The 19,954-nt window shown below is 37.9% G+C and overlaps 1 protein-coding gene across 1 annotated transcript in view; it reads right to left on the bottom strand.

The window, feature by feature from the left end:
* Positions 1 to 419: 419 nt before the first annotated feature.
* Positions 420 to 19,954, bottom strand: part of LOC141397811 (alanine--glyoxylate aminotransferase 2-like) — a 53,811-nt gene continuing 34,276 nt past the window's right edge. The window contains exons 3-4 of the mRNA XM_073974550.1: positions 1,946 to 2,180; positions 420 to 1,883 (exon numbers count right to left, since the gene is read on the bottom strand). Coding sequence (XP_073830651.1) covers positions 842 to 1,883; positions 1,946 to 2,180 — 1,277 coding nt within the window. The 3' untranslated portion in view covers positions 420 to 841. The remainder of the gene's footprint in view (positions 1,884 to 1,945; positions 2,181 to 19,954) is intronic.

Below are 19,954 nucleotides of genomic sequence, written 5' to 3'. Positions count from 1 at the left end.
AGTATTGCAAGCACCTCCCGCCAAGGTCACATAGAGGCTCGATACCAAAAAATGTCTCTATGACTACAAGTCTTTTTCATTTTTACCTTTCTAGTCAGTTAAATTACGTTTTTGACGTTTACAACATTCTGACAGTCAAAAACCTAAAATATTGTAATACGCATCATTTCTGGGCCTTCCCCCTACATTTTTTTCCATTTGATCCAAACGGACAAGACGGACCACCTGAGCGATCTTTGTTTCTATAGTAATTTGTATGGGACTAAAGGTGAATTTTTACGAAAATTTTCTAAAGGCCGCGTTTATGGTCCAATCGATGAAAACGCTTTACCAGTTCATAGATTTCTACAAAAATGTATGATGATCGGTTAACGATAACCCGTGCCCCCAGACAATTATTATTCATAAAGTCAGAGTTGTTTTAAATTGGCTTATAATCAATTTTTTTATTGCTTCTCATTATTTATGAGTATAATTATTCAATAACAATCGTTTAACATACAATAACAATTCTAAATAATTTCTGCAGTTTTTCAATTAACCTAAAATTTTATAGCAAAAGGTAACTAAAAATTTCAAAAAAAACATAAGAGTTTTAAGGAGAAAATAATATTCTAGATACTAGAACTAAATATGTATGTATTTATAATGTTTGGATTTCATGAAATGAATGTGTCGAAACATGACCACATTTTGGCGATTTGGTAAGCCATGTATTTATATCATGCGTTACACCTTCATTTCACACTTATCCTCAGAGTACCAAATTTAAATAAAAGAAAAATGAATAAATCTTAAAAAAATATATATCTTACAAAACTAAGCAATTCATCTAGTTTGATTATACCGACTTAATTAAACGCTCCTGGCGTTCAAATATTTGGGCTTTACTTGCCATACTCTCACCATTGGAAGTGGTGGAATTTGAGTTTGCGGCATTACTGGCAGGCAACTGGTCCCCATTCCGTTCTTTCTCCAAAAATGATAGACATTCACGGAATGCCAACAAGAATTCATCGGCATTCTTCTGGTTGAAACACATGGGTGGCTTCAGTTTAATAACATTAGCATTAGGCCCATCGGAAGACACCAGAATCTGATGAACCTGCTTCATGCGATTGACTACCCAATGAGCGGCATTTGTATCGGGTTCACGAGTTTCACGGTCTTTCACCAACTCCAAACCAACGAAGAGTCCCACACCACGTACATCACCAATAATATCAAATTCATATTTAAATTCCCGGCATTGCTGCAACAAGTAATCACCCACAATGCGGGCATTTTCCTGGAGGCCTTCCTCATCTATAACACGCATCACGGCATTGGCAATGGCACACGACACCGGATTGCCACCATATGTATTAAAGTAAGCCACTCCAGTATTATAGAAGGCCTCCGCAATTTCTGGAGTTGTCACGACAGCACCAACTGGATGACCATTACCCATGGGTTTCGCAACACTAACAATATCCGGTACCACTCCTTGGGTCTCAAAGGCCCAATAATGTGTACCAACACGTCCAAAACCAACTTGTACCTCATCGGCAATACATACACCGCCGGCATTGTGGACAATATCATAAGCAGCCTTAAAGTAGCCTTCGGGTGGTATAATTTGACCACCACAACTTTGCAGAGACTCGGCAATGAATCCAGCCAAACCCTTTCCTTGGGCTTTCAACTGATCGCATATATCCCGTATTGGCTTGGTATACATTTCAGCCATATCAGCATTGGGATGATCTTTATCTTTATAATTGCCACCATACACATCAGGGCAGGGAGCAACATGAACGTATTCGGGTTTCGGATCGCCACCAGGTTGATTAAATTTATATGGGGAAATTTCCATTACCGATGTCAAATGACCATGATAAGCACTGCAAAGGGAGGAAGAATTGTTAGGTAAAAAACCTCTTCAAAATATTTATAAACTACTTACTGATCCAATGTAATTATGTCTTGACGTTTTGTATAGTTCCTTGCCAAACGCAGTGCCAAATCATTGGCCTCCGAACCCGAATTAACAAAGAAACACACGGATAATGGCGCCGGCATTTTACTGGTCAATGTTTTGGCACATTGTACCAATTCGTCGTGTAGAAAACGATTGTTGGTTGAAATTGTAGCCATTTGCAAGCATCCGGCCCGTACCACTTTGGGATGACAATGGCCCACTGTAAAAGAAAACAAAGATCAAAAAGGAAATTAATAGAATTTTAAGAGTAACAAAATTTTCATTAGTTACTTTTCATACAGCTAAAACAGTCGGAAAATCCAGCTAAAACCTTCAAAATATCTGAAACCGGATGGTACCGTTATATTGGGCTATTCCAAAACGTGTACCTATGACCACAGTTCTTTGGTGGTGAAGTGTTTCGGGGGGAGGTATTGGGGAGCTATTCCAAAACGTGTACCTATGTCCAAAATTTTTTGTGGAAAAGTTTTTTGATCTATAGGAACTTCAAATGCCAAATTACAGCAAATCCAGTCTGAAAATGTAGTTAAAAACGTCAAAATACCTGAAATCGGGTGGTGTCTATCTATCGGGACTATTCCAAAACGTGGAGCTATGCCCGCAATTTTAGTATAGAAGTTGTTTTTACCACTAGGAACACTAAATGGCAAACTATGGCTTATTCGGTCTGAAAATTTGGCTATAAATGTCAAAATACCCGAAATCCGGTAGTACCGTTATATTGAGGTATTCCAAAATTTGAACGTACCTATGTTCAGAATTTTTGGTGGAGAAACTTAAATGCTAAATTACATTCAATTTTGGGTGAAAAAGTCAATAAAAACTTGAAAATACCAGAAATCGGGTGATACTGTTAAATGGGGGCTATACCAACGTGGACCGATATAGCCCATTTTCGAACTTGAACTTCAAAACAAAAAACCGCATCTATACAAAAATTTAGTTTCCTATCTCAATTTGTCTGGATAGTAGAGTGACGGAGGGATGGTCATGCATATATGGACTCAGCAGGGACGTACGCAGGGGGTGTCATAGGCAAAGTGGTATCATAGGTTTTCGTTATCAGGATAACATGCCCCATATAGCATTGGGACATGCCTAGAATACCGTACATAAATAGCTGGGTCTTGCGTTATATGACCAACATTAGAGTTCTTTTCGAGTGCTTTGAGTATAAGGGCTTTCAAGTTACATCATGAGCTTTGGTACTCGATCATTGCTAAAGACAAATGATGGTTACAGAGATGGTGGAGCAAATTGGTTTTCGTTATCAGAATAACATGTCCCACATAGCAGTGAGACATGCCTAGAATACCGTAAATGAATAGCTCGGTCCTGGAGGACTTTGGGTATTGGGGGCTTTCATGTTACATCATGGGCTTTAGTACTCGATCCTTGCTAAATACCAATGATGGGCACAGAGATGGCGGAGCAAATTCATAGTTAATAAGAGGAGATTTCCCTCATAGAACGGTACCTCTCGATTTTCGGTATTTTTAAGTTTTTAGCCTCATTGTCACACCGAAATGGTTGAAATTGCGTGTTTAGTTTTCGCTGGGATTGCAAAAATTTTCATTGGAACCTTGTTGCTATAGGTCCTCGGTTCCTCCCGATTTTTAATATTTTCAAGGATTAAGCCACATTATAACACCAAAACGACTGAAATTTGGTATTTAGTCTTCGCTAGGAGTATAAAACATTCCTACATAGAATTGTCGGGTGACGTAGGGGATGAAAGATACCAAGGAACGGTCCTTACCGGCTTTAACATGGTAAAGTCCAGGATTTATCTTGGTCCCTCTCTCATCTCAAGTTGACACTGACCTCCCCGTGGTGTCACCTGGGGAGCTGCCTTTAACACCCGTTAAAGGTAGTGAGCTAACATATGCCGCGCGTTCACCCATAAGAACGTTAAAAACTTGGGTTTGGGCGAGGGGTTAGTAAACTGTTGGTATCCGATAGCAGTGAAGACGGCGAAGATACCACAGATCCAATCCCAGAAGATGGTATTGAATGTATACCGCCCAGCCATGATGAGGTAAGGACAGCAATAAACCGGCTGAAGAATAATAAGGCGGCAGAAGCAGATGGCCTACCAGCCGAGCTGTTCAAAACCGGAGGGGACACGCTGATAAGGTGTATGCATCAGCTAGTTAGCACTATCTGGCAGGAAGAACGCGTACCCGACGATTGGAACGTGAGCATCCTATGTCCAGTCCACAATAAGGGTGATAAGACTGTGTGCTCCAAGTACAGGGCCATAAGTCTGCTCCCTATTGCATATAAGATAGTATCTGACATATTGTGTGAGAGACTAAAGTCTATGGTCAATGAAATTATTGGACCCTATCAGTGCGGCTTTAGACCTGCCAAATCCACCATTGACCAGATATTTACCTTGAGACAAATCCTGGAAAAGACCCAAGAAATTCAGATAGACACCTTCCATCTTTTCGTCGATTATAAAGCAGCATTCGACAGCTTTATACGTTCTAAGGTCTTCCAAATCATGTCTGATTTTGGTATTCCTGCAAAGCTCATTCGGCTTTGTAGAATGGCATTAACTGAGACGAGATCCTCAGTTAAAATAGGAAAGAACCTTTTCGAAGAGTTTATTACCAAAAAAAGGTTTCAGACAAGGAGACGGCCTGTCGTGTGATCTATTCAACATCCTGCTGGAAAAGGTCATACGTGACGCGAAGGTCAAAAGAAATGGAACGATATACACGAACAGCCATATGTTACTGGCTTTTGCCGACGACATTGACATCATGGGTCGATCGGTAAAGGAAGTAACTGACAACTTTGCAAAAGTCGAAAGAGAATCTGCTAAAGTTGGTCTGGCAGTAAACGGCGAAAAAAACCAAGTTGATTGTATCGACGCGTAATATGTCCACAAACCCCGCAACATCTGTGAATGTTGGTACCTACAATTTTGAGATGGTAAAGGACTTCGTCTACCTCGGCACCGCCATAAACACAACAAATAACATCAGTTTTGAAATACGAAGAAGAATAGTGTTCGCTAACAGATGCTACTTTGGGCTGAGTAAGCAGTTTAGGAATAAAGCCTCCTCTCGTCAAACAAAAGTAAAACTTTACAAAACACTGATACTACCCGTGCTAATGTATGGTTCCGAAGCATGGGTACTTGCTCAAACAGATAGGGCAGTGCTTAGTGTGTTTGAGAGAAAAACTCTTCGAAAGATCTACAGGCCAATCTGTGTTGACGGCGAATATCGACGTCGTATGAACAATAGGGTTATGACTTTTTTACAACCTCATATCCCTGTATCATAGCGTGATGAGTTTTGCCATAAGATTACATAAAATCTTAATTATAAGGTGATTAGGTGAAAAAACCTCACGCACAAAATGATTTTAAAATTTGAATTTATCAAAATTATGGACAATTTTTTGAAGTCACTGAAAACAGATATATAATAAAAACAAGTAAGAAAAGTCTATAGTCGGACGGAGCCGACCATGGGATACCCTATACCACTATCCCTGGACAATCGCTCTCCACGGAACTTCTTTTCAATGATTGTGAAAATTTAATTATCAAATATCAGAGAAGTAATGTATAATACTTATGACCAAAACCAAAAAGTTATCTAGCATGACAAAGACATTTTTGTAGCAGGAATGGAAAATTTAGTTCACACAAACTAAAATGTAATGAAACCCACTTATTTAGTACTACTGCTTCCTTTGTTTAACCGCTACGTTATTGAAATTTTTACCAATTTCACACAAAAGTTTCAGTCCATTTAACCCGTTAAGTATTATCTGGTCTTCACGTTGGATTGTACGCTTCTTCTTCATCATAAACTCAAACTTTGTTTAAAATTTTGCGGGTTATTATTTTGACCTACAGAGCGGCTACAAAATTGGTTAAAATTTAGTTTTTGGTCAATTTCATTCCCTGAACATTTCACGATCATCAGCAAAAACTGATCATTTCTATTCTGGCCCGAACCCAACCTCCTTAAAAAATTCGTTACAATCGGTCTATAATTGCGGCCTTGAGCTTGTTTACAATTTTTAATGGACGGACGCACATCGCTAATTCGCTTTATCTCGTTGAGATATGCATTTTGGCATATCAAATAAGGGGTCTAGGAATATTTCGTGGTGTTACATAAACTTTTGGAGAGACAATATGTAACAACAACAATATTGTTCCACAACATCCCATACGGGACAAGGGAGACTTCTCTCATATCAATGAGTGCACCCCGATTCATATTAGCTCAATGATATGGTACCTACAGTTTATCGCCGAGTCCGAACGGCGTGTCCTACGACACCACTTGTAGAGAAGTTTTACATGGCTGAAATACTCAGGAAATGTCGCCAACATTACTGTGGGGTATTTTGCCACCGTTGAAAATTTGGTGTTGCCTAGTCGGGGAATCGAACCCACGACCTTCTGCGTGCAAGGCGGGTGTGCATACCATTGCACCACGGTGGTACCCAATATGTAGCATGGGATAAAAATGTGGTTCTCTACACAGAACCCAATATATGTATATTAGACAGCATGGTACAATAATACAGGTAGCATTATCAAGCCAGCTGATGGTAATATAATGTGTCAATTGCATTGAATTGATGTCAAATTTTGACATCTTATGTTACCAACAATTGCTGATGCGGCTACCTGTGTATTTGTACCATGTTAGACAGTAGGCCCGTTATCTAGCAAACACTTTATTGCAAGTTACATCAGAGGAAAGGTCAGTAGTTTTTCCCGTATGTAGGCTACTTTGCGAAGTATATATGTCCGCAAGGAATTAAAATATCTACCAAAAATAAAATTTTTATATTTTTCATACAAAAGTAATGGTCCATTTCACCCGCTAAAGAATTTCAGATCATCATCCAAAATTGTAGGCATCTTTTTCGACCTATACTCTTACCCGGTGCAAAATTTCGTGACTATTGATGTATAATTGCGACTTCTAGCGAGTTTATTATTACACTACAAACAATTAACGGAATATATTAGGCTGTAACTCTGTTATCTGATCATGCACACCAACACAATTGACATCAATTGAAAGGTCAAGCGTTCCACTTTGAAGTATATCGCACTTGTCCGGAATGTCATTTCCAGGAATTAAGATATAAGCTGTATATTAAAATTTTTCACAATTTTCACACAAAAGTTTTGGTCCATTTAACCCTCTAAATATTATCCGATCGCCATCTCAAATTTCAAGCTTCTCCTTTGTGATATACTCTTACCTTATTTAAAATTACGCGTTGATCGGACTATTATTGAGACCTACAGAGCCGCTAGAAAATTGGATAATTATTATGTTTTTGGTCCATTTCACCCGCTAAATATTTCACGATCATCACCAGTAAGAATAGGGATCTATTCTGATCTGAACCAGACCTCCATACAAGATTTCGTGGCGATCGGTCCATAATTGCGGCCTGGAGCGTGTTTACAATTTATAATGGACAGACGGACGGACGGACGGAAGGACGGACGGACACACATCTCAAAATCGCTTTATCTCGTCGAGATATGAAGATTGGTATACCACATTGGGGGTCTCCGACGAATATTTCGCGGTGTTACATGAATTTTTACCAAAACAAACTTATAATACCCTTTTCCACATTGTGGTATAGGGTATAATAAATTTTAGAGCCACATGAGATAATTAAAATGACATAAAATTTATTTCTCACTATTTGTCTTCAATTCTGAGAATCGTAAAAATGTCGTAAACGATTTAATTCAAAAATATATATTTTTTTTAACAAAAAATGTAAAATTTTTTCAAAGTGACTTTTTTCGCGACTTTTTTTCATATTCGAATGAAATAAACGTTATTATAGTTATTAGTAGGCTTATATTTATTAATTTGTGAAACAAAAAATAATTTTTTGAAAACATTTTTTTTCATTTCATATATATTTTCAAAAAATAATTTTTATACCCTACACCACTATGTGGGGAGGGTATTATAAGTTAGTTTTGCCCAAAAAGTTTGTAACGCATCGAAATAATGGTCGTAGACCCATACTTATATATACCAAAATGAATGTCTCGACGAGCTGAGTAGATCTGGCTATGTGTGTCCGTCCGTCAGTCCGTCCGTCCGTCCGTCTGTCCGTCTGTCCATCTAAACTTTGTAATCACGCTACAGGTCGCAATTTTGATCGGATCGTCACGAAATTTTGCATGTTGATGGGGGTCCCGGAGGGGAAGAAGCCTATTGATTTTGGTGATGGTCGGATAATATTTAGGGGTCGGAAAGTGCAAAAAACTTAGGTGGATAAAAAGACAACGTTTTTTCCAAAGCGAATATCTCAGCTTCTATATGGGGTATACCAAAAGCAAAATCTGACAATTAAAGTAGAAAATATCACCTTTCTAGTGGTGTAAAGTAGGTGCTCGTAGGGGATCAAACAACGAAGATATCACAATAGTAGCAAATAAAACACCAATTTTCATTTTTGCTACTTTAATTATATTAACGAATATCACAGCTTAAGTTGTAAACTTTCCAAAAGCAAAACCTGACTATGAAAGTAGGCGTAGGTAACCAAATAACGGAGATATCGCAATAGTCGGTAATACATCCTATTTACCCATTTTTTTGGAAATCACGCTACAGGTCGCAATTTTGATCGAATCGCCACGAAATTTTGAGGGTTAATTGGGGTCTCACAGAGGAAGAAGCCTATTGATTTTGGTGATGGTCGGACAATATTTAGGGGTCGGAATGGGCAAAAAACTTATTTGGAGAAAAGTCAACATTTTATTTCAAAGTCAATATCTCTGTTTCTTTAAGAGGTATATCAAAAGCAAAACCTGGCGAGGAAAGTAGAAAATATCACCTTTACAACGATATAAAGTAGGTTGTCGTAGGTGGTCAAATAGCAGAGATATGACAATAGTCGGTAATGCATCCCATTTTCCGATTTTTTTGTAATCACGCTACAGGTCGCAATTTCGATCGGATCGTCACGAAATTTTGGGGGTTAATGGGAGTCCCAAAGAGAAAGAAGCCTATTGATTTTGATGATGGTCGGATAATGTTCAGGGGTCGGAATGGGCAAACACTTATTTGGAGAAAGATCTACGTTTTATTTTAAAGCCAATATCTCTGTTTCTTTAAGAGGTATATCAAAAGCAAAACCTGGCAAGGAAAGTAGAAAATATCACCTTTACAACGATATAAAGTAGGTTGTCGTAGCTGCTCAAACAACAGAGATATCGCAATAGTCGGTAATGCATCCCATTTTCCAATTTTTTTGTAATCACGTTACAGGTCGCAATTTTGATTGGATCTTCACGAAATTTCGGATAATATTCAGGGGTCGGAATGGGCAAAAACTTATTTGGAGAATGGTCAACGTTTTTTCAAAGCCAATATCTCTGTTTCTTTAAGAGGTGTATCAAAAGCAGAACCTGGCAAGGAAAGTAGAAAATATCACCTTTACAATGATGTAAAGTAGGTTGTCGTAGCTGCTCAAACAACAGAGATATCGCAATAGTCGGTAATGCATCCCATTTTCCGATTTTTTGTAATCACGCTACAGGTCGCAATTTTGATCGGATCGTCACGAAGTGTTTGAAATTTTATGCGGGTCCCACAGAGGAAGAAGCCTATTTATTTCTGTGATGGTCGGATAATATTCAGGAGTCGGAATAAGCGAAAAGCTTATGTGGAGAAAAGTCAACGTTTTTTTTTCTTATGCGAATATTTCAGCTTCTAGTAGGAGTATTGCAAAGAGAAAGAGGCATATTTTTTGGATTAAAAACCAAAATATGTTTGGTGGTAGTCGGATTATGTTCCCTAAAATAAATGTTTACCAGTGAAAAGCTTATGCACAGGGGTAGTGGTGTAGGGTATCACATGGTCGGCCCCGTCCCGACTATAGCCTTTGCTCACTTGTTTTAAAATCGATTTGTGCGTGAACTTTTTTTATATTTCAATGGAATAAACGATAGCATAGTGATTAATTGGCAAAAGTTCATTCATCCCTGCTACAGGAAATCATTTTTGAGGAAAAATTTCAAAAAGTCATAACCCTAATGAACAACGAGCTGTATCAACTATACAATGACATCAATGTAGTTGAACAAATCGAGATACAACGATTGCGATGGCTAGGCCATGTTATAAGAATGAGTGATGATGAACCCGCTAAAAATGCGTATAAATACGGGCCGCATGGAGGTTCTCGCAGATCTGGAAGGCCAAAGCTTCGTTGGAGCGAACAAGTGAAACGAGATATCAGAAAGCTACATATCCCAGATTGGGAAAATACTGAAGCAAACAGAGAGGATTGGAGATTTTTTCTTAGTTCGGCTTATGGAACAAATGTTCTGTAAAAGGCCAGCTAAGTATGAAAGTACATAGAATTGTCGGTATAGTTCCACGATTAAATATAGATGGGAATTCTAGTAGCGGTACGGACAGAATTTTTGTATTTCGTGGGTTCTTGAACGATATACTCGTAAATCGAAATAAGTGTGGAATTAAAGCAATGAGATGAACTATACGAATGATGATTTGCAAGAGCTTAAGAAAACTTTTGAACGCCAGAGCTGGATTAGTTCCGATAGTCCCTAGTTCCACTAGTCGCTAGTTCAGTCCCGATCAGAAAAATACAAACAAAACAAAGGTATGTGTGTGCTTTTTGCTTGTTTTTGTTCACGCACAGTGCAAAGACAACTTTGCAAATGCAAAGACAACTCAGTGGGATCGCTGAGTAAACTGTCTTTGCAAAGAAGTGCAGCCCTGCCCTAGTTCCACCTATTGACAGGCAAAATACAAAACAAAAACCAAGGCATGTAGAAGTGACAATCACATGCCTTTTTCTGTTTTTTATACCCTTAGAAAAGAGACCAGTAGTGCGATTCTTTAACACATTTTTTGAGTTATCGACAAAAATCGGTAAAATTAAAACGCAAAATTATGAATGAAAAGATCAAATAAAAGTTGACAAGACTCTTGCTATCGGTAGAACTTTGCGACTGTTTTTTATTCGTCGGTAATTTACCGAAAAAACATCGGTAATTACCGAAATTATGAACACTTTAATAGGCATAGATCAGCTTAGACTATCGACTACATCGGTTCACTCCATCAAACACATACCTCCCACGCAATTTTTTCAGAATGTAAGGCACAAGGGATTTCTGTTGACGGTACAATCTGTACTTGGGGAAGTCCATACTTCCTGAGATAATGTCCCAAAATCTATATAAAACCCCTGCCAGCATCAACTCAAATGACCGCTTATGACCACTTATGAATTGATTTAGCCGAAATTTTTTCATATCGTAAAATTTCTTCCAAACTTGCATCAAGTTCTAAGAAGCGTTATATTGGAATACATTTTCCGGTACCTCCCTCATAGTCCGGTCAAAATAGACATGCGTATAAGGGGGAAATAGCAAAAATTCCCACAAAGCTGAATTTTGGTGGAGAGCTAGGGTTGGCCATTAGAAGCGTCGTCCTAAAAGTCCCCATCGATCCCATGTGTGCAAAAAATGTTATTCGGGGTCAAAGGTCAAATTTTCGGACTTTTTTTGGTTTTTTGGTCATAACTCAGAAACTATAGGTTCCTTTATTTCAATGCGAAGAAGAGATTTGTAGACAATAAAATTTTCTATAAAAATGATCTTTAAACCATTGACCTAGGACCTACGGTTCTTGAGATATGAGTCACGCAATTTAGAAACTTTAAGTAATTTTACGGCACCTGTGCGTTAGTTGACCTTTCGCGATTATTTTAAACTTATTTCGAAAACCGTAGAACATACCAAAAAGTGTTTAAAGAAAAGGTTTTATATTACAATATTTCCTATAAGTTTGCTCCTTACGATGTCCGCATATGAGTCACCGTTCCTAAGATACAATCCAATCAATACACAATATGCACACATTACCACGGCACCTAAGAGGAAATTGACATGACGCAGTTGTTTTTCATTTAGTTCAAAAACGTTTGGTTCGATTAAAAAGTGACTAAAGAGAAAGTTGTAGAATAGAAAATTCTCTACAATTATGGTCTTTACAGATTCTACATAAAATCTATTATTTTTGAGATACGAGTCAATCAAATCATGATTTTGGTTGTTGATGAGGGTCCCGGAGGGAAAGAAGCCTATTGATTTTGGTGATGGTCGGATAATATTCAGGGGTCGGAATGGGCAAAAAATTTATTTGCGGAAAAAGTCAACGTTTTATTTCAAAGCGAATATCTCCGTATCTATAAGGGGTATATCAAAGGCAAAACCTGCTAATGGAAGCAGAAATATCACCTATATAACGATGTATAGTAGGTTGTGGTGGTGTAGGGTATCACGTAGTCGGCCCCGACCCGACTATAGCCTTGGCTCACTTGTTTGTATATTTGTTACAGAACATAAAAAAAAAACAAAAAACAGTTTTTTTCATAGTCATTTCAAAATCGACAAAATCGATTAGTTGTCAATGAGAGCCGTACCTAAAATTTTCTGAGCGACATTTTTGCAGAACATATCGAAGCTAAAAAACGTCATCTTGTGGTACTTTTATAGCGGCTCTTAAAATAAAGGACGAAAAGGGCATTGAAGGAAGCGAGTTAGAAGGTCGAAGTTCTCTACGAAAATAATCCTCATTGGATTTGACTGAAGACATGTCCCCTCAAAAATAAGCTAAAGTAACAGTGAACAAAGATATAACGGTAATTCCTAATGCCTTACAGGGTCTCTAGCAAAAACTTCATCACGTCATAACGTGGAAGTTCGACTCACGGCGGATCTGTCCTGCGGGGTTCTGAATATACTCACCAAGGGCTTTCATCTCCAAAAGGAATTATTTCTTCCCCAGACTTTCACCTCCATTTTGTTGCACAGTGTTATAAACCTCCAAGAGGAAGAAGAAATAGAAGAAGAGTTTTTCGTAAAAGGATATGATTAGGTCTAAAATATATATACTAAGCTTCAAAATTATCACAAAAGATAGTGGAGTAGGTCTATAGGGGAAAGCACGATAAAAAAACGCGCCGAGTGCACTACCTCACAGGTGGTTTGAAAATGTGCATATCATGTTTTGATTGACTCGTATCTCAAAAATACTAGATTTTGTGTAGAATCTGTAAAGACCATAATTGTAGAGAATTTTCTATTCTACAACTTTTTCTTTAGTCACTTTTTAATCGAACTAAGCGTTTTTGAACCAAATGAAAAACAACTGCGTCATGTCAATTTCCTCTTAGGTGCCGTGGTAATGTGTGCATATTGTGTATTGATTGGCTTGTATCTTAGGAACGGTGACTCATATGCGGACATCATATGCGGACACCGTGCCCCACGGTTTTATTTTAGTCTAGTCTATGCATATGTTTATAATTCCCACGACTGTATCTATTTTATTATTTTTTGGTTTTTAGTACATTTATCTTAAACATTGCAATGTATGTTTAACATAAAACCGTTTAACTTAAAAAGTTTTTTTACCTATTTTTTATTTTCTAGTTTTTAGTTTTTATTTCGCATTCTGTTTAATTCGTTTAGTGCTTCATTATTGCAAGGTTTCTTGCCCGTTAGTTTATTGCAGTCCAACTCCTCTATACGTAGTCCCTGCAAAGATCTTACTCTACTAAGAGCCACGTTGGCTTGACCTTCTTCAAACAGTTTCGCACCTAAGTATACGACGTGCTGCCCTGCTTTTATGTATAGTAGAAGCCCATGATAGTATTAAAGGCAACATTCTTCTTTCAGCCGTCCCGTAATTGTACTAAGCTGGAAACTGTACGGCTTTCGGGTGTATAAGATGTACTGTATAGTGCACTGTATTCTTCTTGTCAAGCCCTTTTATTTGATACCCATATTGGTGGGATTGATAAAAAATTGTTATCAGCCATTTGGTAGCGGCGGTCATCTTAGATTTCAATTTTGTAATAGTAAATTGTATTCTACTTGTTGAGACCTTTCATTTGATACCCATTTCGAGGGGATTGATAAAACCTAAATTATACGCCATTTTGTAGAGGCCGCCATCTTAGATTTTAACTTTATATAGTACATTGTATTCTACTGGTTGAGCACTTTCATTTGACACCCATATTGATGGGATTGATAAAACCTACGTTATCCGCCATTTTGTAGCGGCCGCCATCTTGGATTTCAATTTTTTATAGTATATTGTATTCTGCTTGCTGAGCACTTTCATTTGATACCCATATTGATGGGATTGATAAAACCTACGTTATCCGCCATTTTGTAGCGGCCGCCATCTTGGATTTAAATTTTTTATAGTATATTGTTGTTGAGCTTGTTGAGCCCTTTCATTTGATACCCATATTGATGGGATTGAACACCACATTCAAAAATGCCTTTTCGCGAAAACCACGTTTAAAACTTCGAAATTACATACGCAATACAAATCACAATGAATTTTTCCTTTCTAAGACCTTTTCGAGGATAAATTTTAGACTTTACAACAGTAGTGTTTTGGAATACAATTCGGTCTGGGTTTACATCTTTACATTATGTCACAGAAGGAGTGACCAATGTACACAGAAATTTATTTAAATTTGACATTTTGGAAGCAAAATTTCAACAATTTTAAAAATTGTTAATTTTGTTCTCCCGTTGAAAACACCCTACGTACGGGGGTATATGCTCATATTTACAGTAGGCAATTTTATTTGCGGTAATCTTCTGTTTGTCGGTGAGAAAAGGAGTGGGAAAGAGAGGGAAATGGTTACCATATTCCTCACCCCTCTCTCCATCAAACTGACAATGGCCGCAAGGAAAATTGCCTAATGTAAATATGGACTCTCTCTGTAGGCAAAGACGACTGCTACTTTTTAAGTTATTTGGAATTTAATAGGATCATTACATTTAGAAATTTAACCATAATCAATGGTCTGGTTCAACAAGAATATGAGGAATATTCAATATTATTTCTATATGACAAGAGCAAAAACTTTGCTACAGAGAGTAATAGTACGTTTATATATAACCGGATTTAACAAACCCACTGGGTTTTAAATGTCAATTGCATTGGTTATATGTCAAATAAATCCTCACAAAGAAGTTTAACCCGGCAAAAAGGCTCGAATGTGTACGGCTTTTAACTCAAAATTCAATTTAAACTTAAGATATGAGTCTGATAAAATGATCCCTTTTGACAAAAAGGTCTCAAATCTTTGGGTGACCATAACAGTGCATGCATGACCTTTGGAAAAATGTACGAATAATTTTCCATGACTTTCAAATCTACACACATTGTAATTAAACAAAATTTTGGGGCAATATTAGGCATTTTTGAAGAATGTCCATTTAAATGAATTCACCTATTTCTATTTTCCCATATATCCAATGTAAAAGTAATATTATGTAGGTCAACAAAAGAACATCGTTCATTCCCTCTGTCATGTTGTGTTCTACAAATGATTGATATATCGTTCCTTGAATCGCGTGCTACTGTACTACTTTGTTTACAAATTCAAAGCGTTAGTGTTTATTTTTATTCTATTTATTTATTTTTTTTCTTGTGTAAACATATGGTCATCAGTCGTTTAGATTTGAAAGGCCGGTCCAATCGTTTCTTATCACACATTTCTTTGTCAAATGAAGCATGTGAACGTCTCATGTCTCGTGTGGAAATATACAACTTGTGATAAGAGAAAATGTCAGCGTACAATTTGTGTAGTCATGTTCAATAGGGAGGCAAATTGAACATAAGGATCTCCGCAAAAAAAAATACGAAAGGTGGTTATAAGGAAGATCATATAAAAGGATTTTTGATGAAATAATTTGATTTCAAAGATCAATAAATGTTGGTTCCACACTGGAACGTTTGCAGAAATGTATTTCCAGGTGGGAGCAAAATACACCAAAACTGTATGAAATGATAAGGGAGCTAGGTGCTGCAACACATGAGTAATTCTCTGATTCCATACCCTCCTCTTTAAGCAAACTTAATGCATTACAACAACTTGAATTTGCTTCTATAAGATTTAGGGTCTCATCTAGAATATAATAGTTACATTACAGCTATGTACTATGTTCGCTAGTCTAGTTTTAAAGTATTTGCTCCGCTAACACAATTTTATATTTCCTTGATTTTTTTTTCAAAACTATAACTGTGATAACATTTTGCCATGATTTGAAGCTGTTTTGTAATTATTTTAGTACATGACACACATAGATAAAAATATAGAAAAATTTAATATATTCATGTAAAATTCAGGGATTATGTCTGCGTGACTTTGATAATATCACGTGTAATGCCAACGTGAATAATAGCGAAGATGACAGCAGGAGGAGGAACATATTCTTCAATTTATAAGTGGTACAGTGGTAATGCGTTTTGCATACAGAATGCTTGCAGTTCAATCTCACATTCCAATTTCGGCTGTACAGATCCTCTCAATGCAATGCAAAACTGATTTTCTGAGTATTTTGGGCTATGAAAAATGTCGGTAGGTAATTTCTATAGGATATGTAAATATGTATGTATGTTTTTGTGTTCCCAACTAAGACTATATACGGACTTTTACCCATTTCTGTAGGGTAAGCGTGTAAAACCCTGAAAATAACCAAAATCAGGCGGAACAGTTCTACAAAGGCTATATCAAAACGTGAACTTGTATTGAAACATTCCAATCACTGTAAACATCCTAACGGACAGTAAAGCAGCAGTTAAAGCAAAAACAAGCAAGACGGTGAAATCAAAAACTGTCCTGCAGTGTAAAAAATCAATCAACGACTACTCCCACCATGGTTCGTTTAACGTTATATGGGTACCACGACATAGAGGGATTAGGGGTAACGAGATAGCTAACTCCTTGGCAAGGCAAGCCAGAGAGCAAACTACGATAAGCCTAGATAATGCTAAGCCTTTAAAAGCGGCGCGTCTAGAGCAATGCCGTTCTTTGGTATTGTTGAAGTTACGAAGTTTTTCGGTAATTCACACACACACACGACCCGAGCACACAAAAGAGGCAAATGTTTTGATTTGTTTTTGTTTTGCAGCATGCGTGCTTACAACCTTACTAACACACTGTCAAAAGTTGCCAATATTGAGAATTTTGTGTGCCCTCTTTTTGGTCGGCAGTGGTCTAGAGTTAAAGGCATGGGCAGAAAACTCCCATACATCCCTCTGGAATACTGAAGAGAAAGGGGAAAAACAAAAATCCTCTGGGGAAACCCAGACAAGGATAAAACAAAGGAACTCCTTCAAATGAGTAAAAAAGGCATTAGTAGACTGACAGACATCCTTACAGGACACCTAGGGCTACAAGCACACCTGCACAAAATCGGTTGTGCAGAAAGCAGCGAATGCAGAGCATGCGGAGAGGAAGACGAAACGTTGGAACACTATCTCTGTCATTGCCCACCCTTCGCGACGTTAAGAAACCAATTTCTAGGAAATAACACTATACTAGAACTCCACCAAATAAGGGCAAGCGAGTTCAAAAACTTAAGAGATTATGTCAATGGCACAGAATTTCTTAACTGATAAATTTATTTTCTTTTAATAAATTAAGCAATAAAAATGTATTCCCCTTAGGCTTCCGCAATTAGAGCGCACAACAGGCCTATCCTGGCTTAAGTGTATGTCCATACGGGCATGTGGCGATTCTTATATCGCCCCTATTTTCAATCTAACCTAACCATTGGTGGCATATTGGGTTACAAAATTCAAAAAACAAAAAATCGGGAGTTACCGTTCTTCGAGGGCTACATCAAAACGCGAACCTATACTGACAAATTACTGGTGGACAGTTGTATACCCCCAACGAATACTAAATACCAAATGTCAACCATTTCGGTGGGATATGGAGGCCACAACCTTCAAGATACCGAATATCGGGAGTTACCGTTCCATGGGGGCTACCTGAAAGTGTTGACCTATACCGACCTTTTTTTGGTGGAATGTTGTATACACATAAAGAAGACTAAATACCAAATTTCAGCCATATCGGTTGGATATTGTAAAGTTGTGGAAAGTTGTATACTCGCAACCAAGACTAACCCCCAGTTTTTGTAACTTATTTTTGTTCGTTCGTCTATATTCGTAATAATTTAGGCATTCATAGCTCAGCCCCCAGATGACATACACATCTAATTTTTAGTATACCCGTTCCATATATCGTTAAGGATTCCTCATTTAAAAATCAGCGCTCTACATTTGCGCTAAAGCGAGTAAATCGATCTACAAAATTTGACAGTTCGTGTGAGAAGAATAAAATTTTTTACAAAAACTGGGGGTAAATCACAAATTTCAACCATATCGGTGGAATATTAAGTCCACAAACTTCAAAAAATCCGAAAATCAGAAGGTACCGTTCTAAGGTGCTATATAAAAACGTGGGACTATACCGACAAATTTCAGGTAGAAAGCTGTATACCTCCAACTATAACTAACTGCCCCATTCCAGCCATTTCGGTGGAATATTGAGGCCACAACCTTCAAAATGCTAAACATCGGGAGGTACCCTTCCATGGGGGCTAAATGAAGACGTCGACCTATACCAAAAATTTCAGGAGGAAAGTTTTATACCCCCAACGAAGAATAAATACCTAATTTCTCGCATTTCGGTTGGATATTGTGGGCACAAGCTTCAAAACTCCGAAAACCGGAAGGTACAGTAAGACGTGGGCCTGTGGCGACAACCTTCAAAATACAAAAAATCGGGAGATACCGTTCTATGAGTCCTATATGAAGAATTGGACCTATAACGAAAAATTTCAGGTGGAAAGTTTTATACCCCGTTAACGAAGACAATTTGTCAAATTCCAGCCATTTCGGTTGGATATTGAGAACACAACTTTCAAAATTCCGAAAATCGGAAGGTTTCCTTCTAGGGAGCTATATGAAACCGTGGACCTATAATCCTGGGGACAAGGGAGACTTCTCTAATGTCAATGAGTGCACCCCGATTCATATTAGCTCAATGATATGAGACCTACTGTTTATCGCCGATTTCGAACGGCGACACCACTTCATAGAGAAGTTTTACATGGCTGAAATACTCAGGAAATGTCGCCAACATTACTAAGGGGTTTTTTGCCACCGTTGAAAATTTTGATGTTGCCTGGCCGGGGAATCGAACCCACGACCTTCAGCGTACAAGGCGGATGTGCTTACTATTGCACCAACTGGACCTATACCGACAAATTTCTGGTGGAAATTTGTATACCACCAACTAACTCCCAAAATTATGCCATTTCGGTGGGATATTGAGGCCACAACCTTCACAAATCCGAAAATCGGAAGGCACCGCTCTAACAAATTTTTGGTAAAAAATTGTGTACCCCCAACGAAGACTTAATAACAAATTTAAGCAATTTCGGTGGGATATTGAGGCGACAACAATCTGGAGGTACCCTTCTATGGGGGACTATATCAGAACGTGGACCTATACTGACAAATTTCAGGTGGAAAGTTGTATACCCCCAGCGAAGACTATATGCCAACCATTTCGGTGGGCTTTAAGGCTACAACCTTAAAAATCCGGAAATCGGAAGGCACCGTTCTATGGGAGCTATATCAAAAAGTGGATCTGTACTGACAAATTTCTGGTGGAAACTTTTGTATCCCCAAAGACGACTAAATATAAATATTCAGCATATTCGGAATGCTAATGAGGCTAAAACCTTCAAAATACTGTAAATCGAGGGGTCCCTTTCTATGGTGAATTATATAAGAACGTGGACCTGTACTCACAAATTTTTGGGAGGAAGTTTTGCAGCTCCAAGCAACACTAAATACCAAATTTAAGTCATTTCGGTGCGATATTGAGGCCACAACCTTCAAAAATCCGAAAATCGGGAAATACCCTTCAAGGGGTCTACATGAAAACATGGACCTGAATTGATAAATTTCTGGGAGAATCTTTTGTAACCCCAATGAAGACTAACTGCCAACTTTCAGCCAATTCGGTTGGAGTTTGAAGCCACAATCTTCAAAATCGGGAGGTACCCTTCTATAT

The sequence above is a fragment of the Musca autumnalis genome, unplaced genomic scaffold (genome assembly GCF_047663935.1).
Source record: "Musca autumnalis isolate F117 unplaced genomic scaffold, ASM4766393v1 scaffold_3, whole genome shotgun sequence".
NCBI lineage: Eukaryota > Metazoa > Arthropoda > Insecta > Diptera > Muscidae > Musca > Musca autumnalis.
The sequence above is the reverse complement of the archived record's forward strand: the minus strand, read 5'-3'. Positions and strand labels throughout refer to the sequence as shown.